At 38.0% G+C, this 6,000-nt stretch overlaps 1 protein-coding gene across 1 annotated transcript in view; it reads right to left on the reverse strand.

The window, feature by feature from the left end:
• Positions 1 to 6,000, reverse strand: part of PLCZ1 (phospholipase C, zeta 1) — a 107,305-nt gene that overhangs the window by 72,235 nt on the left and 29,070 nt on the right. The window contains exon 2 of the mRNA XM_006888485.1: positions 2,394 to 2,625. Coding sequence (XP_006888547.1) covers positions 2,394 to 2,541 — 148 coding nt within the window. The 5' untranslated portion in view covers positions 2,542 to 2,625. The remainder of the gene's footprint in view (positions 1 to 2,393; positions 2,626 to 6,000) is intronic.

The following is a 6,000-nucleotide window of genomic DNA, read 5'->3' on the forward strand; positions in this document are numbered from 1 at the left end:
CTGTCTCAATCATGTTCTTCCTCTCCTATACTGTCTCTCCACCCTTCCAAGCGTGATATCCTTCTCCAAGGACTGGCGCCTTCATAATAGATTTAAATTCCCAGAGAGGCTCAGCCTTTGTGTTAACAGTGCATATCCCTACAGCTTATACAACCAGAGCTCCCTATGATAGAAATAGCTAAAGAAGGGAGCTGAAATCACAGGATTAAATACTCGGGAGTAAATCTAATCTGAAGCACAAAGAATCTAGTCAAAGAAAATTATAAAACATTACTACAAGAAACAAAAAAGAGATCTGGTGAAAAAGAATATACTTTGTTCATGGATAGGAGCACTCAATACCGTGAAAATGGCAATACTACCAAAGACAATTTACGCATTTAATGTAATCTCAATCTCAATATCACTTTCATTTTACAACTAGATGGAAAAAGCAATATCCAATTTTATTTGGAATGGAAAGAGGCCCCAAATAAGAAAAGCACTCCTTAAAAAGAGAAATAAGGTAGGAGGCATCTCACTCCCTGATTTTAAATCTTACTGCACTGCCATGGTAGTCAACACAGCATGGTACTGGTACAAAAACAAACACATAGATCAATGGAATAGAATTGAGAACCCAGAAATCAACCCATCTACCTATGGTCAATGGATTTTTGACAAGGAAATGAAATCAGTTAAGTGGGGAAACTACAGCCTTTTTTAGCAAATGGTGTTGGAAAAATTGAAAAACTATCTGCAGAAATCTCAAACAAGATCCAAACCTCACTCCATAAACAACTACCAACTCAAAGTGGATCAAGAACTGAGGATTAAAACCAAGGAGTATAAATTTCATTAGAAAAAAAGCTTGGAAGAACTCTAGAATCCCTAATCCACAACATAAATAGTCTTCCAAGTATTCTGAAAAACTTACAAACAGGAGTGGATAAAATAGATGAATGGGACCCTCTAAGAATAAAATCCTTTTGCACATCCAAAAACTCCTCCAACAGTGTAAAAAGGAAAGCCACAGATTGGGGAAAAGATATTTGGCAATGATATGTCTGATAAGGACTTATAGCTAGAATTTATAAAGTGCTCGAGTACCACAACAAGACAAAGGTAAAAAACACAATTGCAAAATGGGCACAGGATATGAATAGATACTTCACCAAAGAAGACATTCAGATGGTGAACACAAACATGTTCACAATCACTAGCTCTAAGAGAGATGCAAATCAAAACAACTATGAGCTATCATCTCACGCCAGTAAGAATAGCAAAATTCAACAGAGCAGCAAACAACAAATGCTGGCAAGGTTGTGGAGGAACTGGAACCTTAATTCACTGTTGGTGGGAGAATAAAATGGTGCAACCACTATGAAGGCAGTATGGCACTTTCTGAAAAAGTTGGAAATAAAAATATCATTTGACCCAGTAGTTCCACTACTGGGAATATACCCTAACAAAACCAGAACTGCCACCCAAGCAGATATATGCACACCTTTGTTTATTGTGGCTTTGTTCACAATAGCAAAAATTTGGAAGCAACCCAAGTGCCCATCAACAAACGAATGGATAGACAAGCTGTGGTGTATCACACAATGGATTTAATATGCTAAATTGAAAAACAAAGAACTCATAAAATATTATACAAAATGGGTGACCATGGAGGACGTTATGCTGAGTGAAATATCTCAGTCACAAAAGGAAAATACTTCATACTGCCACTGTTGTAAAACGGGACTGGCATCAGGGTTGGGGGGAATCTAAGAAAAGTGGGAATAAATAATGTATGCTGCATTGAAAGAGATGAGGGAGAGAACTGATTAAAAAGAACATAGGGTTAGGTATTATTTTCATGACAAGATTACAGAAAACGAAATGCACACTAAAGTGGACTGTGGACTGGGGGCGTTGTATATCAATGGAAGAATTTTTTTTCTTCAAAGAGAAAATTAACTCGGGGGTAGAGGTGAGCAGGGAGGAAAATGTGCAACAATGAATGAACAGGGAAAAAGTAAATGGAAAGGATGTTGTTGTTGTTGTTGTTGTTGTTGTTGTTGTTATGTGCCGACAAGTCGCTTGCGACTCATAGCGACCTGTGCCAATCGCACTGTCTCTGACACTCCCATGTTGTAAAAAATTATATATGTTGCATTAAAATCCTTCATAAAAAAAGACTAATAAAAAAGAAACCTATTCAAGACATGCAAAAAAAAAGGGGGGGGGAGCTGAACAGTATTAAAGAAAAGAAAGCTATGATTATACAATGCAGCTTCCTAAAAATGTTTTTAAAAATATACACAATCTTTAAGCTACAACAATAAACCTTTCAGTATTTAATATTTTAGGAAATACAATCTCAAAATTAAGTAATATTCTGATGAAACTTTAAAATTCAAACCTACCTTCTTCAATAGGTTCATATTTTTCAATGATCTCAGAAGCAATAATTCTAACCATCTTATCTACACACTGCTCTTGTGTTAGAAATTCAATCAGATCTCTTTCAAAAAGAATCCTCCGGTTTGGAGAATATGTGTTGAAAATCTCCATAATTTCTTCTCTGTATGCAAAATCTCGATAAATTGCTCTAAATTCTTCTATGGTGATTTTTCCTTCCTTACGCAAGTCATTTTTCTACTAAAAAAAAAAAAAAAAATGACCAGTGGACTTACATTATGAGTGTTGGGTTGGTGTTAAGATAATAAATATACAAATGACACTAAAACTTATAGTAGATTTATATTTTATATGAAAGGTATAAAATTATGTAAAATGATACCAGAGTTAAGTAAAGGTTAATCATCATCTACTTATCTAATAGGAATGAACGGAAAGGGCCTGAGTAAAGACAAGAATTCTAGATTTTCTTTCCATGTTCACTTATTCGTTCATTCCTCCCATCTTTATTATCCTTCTATTGCTTACCAGGCAGTGTGTATGTAATCCATGGCAGTATGAGTTTTTAATTAAAATTCAAAAATTATATTAGAGAGCTGAAGATCACTCTAAACTGAATAGGCTGGAATAGTCAAAATTCTCAGAGGAAATAGGACCTGAGTTATCATTCAAAGATTTTGAGTGTAGACAAAGAAAAAATTATTACAATAAGAAAGATTAGGATGTATTGCGATGGGAAAGTCTGCTATTAGGGACCTCTCCAAAGAATTAAAGAGCAATGGTGTCTCTCTGGAGACTAAGGTGTGTCTGATACAGGCCATGGTCTTTGTTATCACTTGTTATGCATCAGAGAGTTGGACAATGACTAGTAAGGATAGAAGGAGAATTGATGCCTTTGAGCTGTGGTGCTGGAGAAGAGTATTGAGGGTACCATGGACTGCTAGGAAAGCAAACAGATTCATCCTGGAAAGGGTTAACCCAGTGGCTCCTTGGAGGCAGGGATTCTGAGGCTCAGTCTAACATACTTTGGACATATGGTAAGGAGGGATCAGTCCTTGGAGAGGGACATCATGCTTGGTATGTTGGAGGGACAGTGCAGGAGGGGAAGGTCCTCCATGAGGTAGATTGATCCAGTGACTGGGGTAATCGGGATGGTGTGTCAGAGACGGTGCTATTGACATAGGACAGAGCAGAGTTTAGGGCTGTTGTACATAGGATCGGTAGGAGTCACAAGCGACTCGATGGCACATAACAACAACAAAAAGAAAGATTAACTTCATCTACCTATGATGAGAAATGAATAGTTGACTTTAACATGTAAGAGATCAGAAAGTAGACTAGGTCAAGTTATTAAAAGTGATAGAGGTTCTGAGTAGACTAGCAAAACCAAATGACTTGTGCATTGCCTATTTTAAAAGATGGAGAATTAAAGCTAAAAGGAATAGAGAAAATCCAACCCAGTAGTGAAGAGAACATGGTCTAGTTTAGATAGAAAATGAAGAACAGATGGCAGTGAAATTATGAATGGAGAAGTCAGAAAGGTCCATAATGGATTAAAAATTTAGAGGCATGAAGCAAAGAAGTCAAGAATGCCTAGAATCAAGAAAGTTAGAACAATAGACTGAATTATAATATCAGAAACAAAATATAAAGCTGATTGTAGGAAATAAAGTTTAGAGGAAGAATTAATTACAAGCTATTTGTCTGCCTCTAATCATTTCTGCTATGCTGTAGATAGCTCAAATGGTGGGGCTATCAGTTGAATGCGACATAGTATGTGGTGAAAAGCTGAAAATTTGTAGACAGACAGATTTGACCTTACATTCAAAACCATATTGTACTCTCCAATTTATATAGGAAGGAGATTGTCCCTCTTTCTCCCATGGAACAGCTGGTAGATTTGAATTGCATGCTTGTAGTTTGGCAGCAAAAGAGGAGACACACAGCACTGAGAAATTCTACAGTCTCTAAATTACTGAGGAGCAAGGATGTCCCTTTGAATACTAAATGCACCTGATTCAGGCTTTTCAATCACTTCTATACAGCCAAGACCTGGACAATTAGTAAAGTTTACAGAAGAATTAATGATGCCTTTGAGTTGTGGTGATGGAGAAAAGTGGTGAAATGCCAATAAAACAAACAGACATGTCTTAGAGAAGGTACAGCCAGATTGCTCCTGGGAGGCGAGGATGGCAGAACTTCCCCTCACTCACATACTTTGAGCATGTTGTTAAGAGAGGGTTTCCTTGGAGAAGGACATCACACCTGGAAAGACAGAAGGTCAACCAGAGAGAGGAAGATCCTTAATGGGAACTGACACAACCGGCAGCATGTCAGGTGACAGAGCAAAGGGTATGTTAGAGATGATGAAGAAGGCACAGGATAGGACCGAGTTTATGAAGATCTGTTGTTAATAGGGTCACTATGAGTCATACTTGATTTGACAGCACATAACAGTAACAACGACATCCTGTATGTAGAACTTTGGATGTCTAGTTTAACTCTCCAAGTTCCATTTTCTTCACCTGTCACATGGAGCTATTTAGTGTTATTAAGGTAAATATTAGAGATATACAACAAATGACAATTGTAGATATTAATATATTTTTGTGCCTTACCTATGTTTCCTCTTACAAACCTAGCTTAATGCTTCATCTTTTGACAATATTACCTGTAGAGTACCTTTCATTGTAGAAGTATGCACAAGCATGCTAGAAATAATTTATTCATCTCATCAGGAAAATTTCAGAGTTCTGTATGTGAGACTGTGGTATAGTAAATTGGTTTTATATGCCTTTTTTAAACTATGGTCGTGTAACTTCCACAAAATTATTGACTAGATTACATTCTCACCTGAGATTAGTTAATCACTCTGAAAATATAATGACTGTGGCCTACAGAAAGGATGTGTCAGTACAAATCCTATTGTGGTTAAGGAGGACATCACTATTCTATAGAGTTAAAAGAGCTGTCACACTTACCTGGGCAGAACAGAGGCCCGAGTTTGCCCTGTGCACAGGGACTGTCTTAGAAGATATTGTTTCCTTACAATAGGGCTGAGTTAGGTGCCAACTGAACTGAAAGGATTGTTAACACTTGTGCAGGGCAAGAGAGCCCAGTGCAGGAGCTGCTTGCCTATCTTTCCCCTAGAAGGCACCAGGGATCTGAGTAAAAACGTAGCAAGAGTGTCTCACAGCCCAAGTAGTGCGGTGGGCGCTGCCAGCAGTGCCCATAAAAGCACAACAGCAGAGCAGAAACCTCAGTAGCAATGGAGGATCCACAAAGGGTGTAGTAACAGCTACAGGTAGTGGTGATATGGACATGGTATTTGACCTGCATCATGCTCAGCTACCTGGAAACATATGAATAAGCATGGGTACTTAGTGGAAGTGTAAGAATTTACCCTTTGGGAATCAATTGTTATTCTTTTTCATTTAACTGTTTGTTGTTGTTGTTATGTGCCGTTGAGTCCTTGTCGACTCATAGCGACCCTATGCACAACAGCCCTAAACTCTGCTCTATCCTGCGCCAACCACACCGCCTCTGACACACCCATCCCGATTACCCCAGTCACCGAATCAATCCATCTCATAGAGGGTCTTCCCCTCCTGC

The sequence above is a fragment of the Elephantulus edwardii genome, unplaced genomic scaffold, assembly GCF_000299155.1.
Source record: "Elephantulus edwardii isolate Elephantulus edwardi_28Jun2011 unplaced genomic scaffold, EleEdw1.0 scaffold00067, whole genome shotgun sequence".
Taxonomy (NCBI): domain Eukaryota; kingdom Metazoa; phylum Chordata; class Mammalia; order Macroscelidea; family Macroscelididae; genus Elephantulus; species Elephantulus edwardii.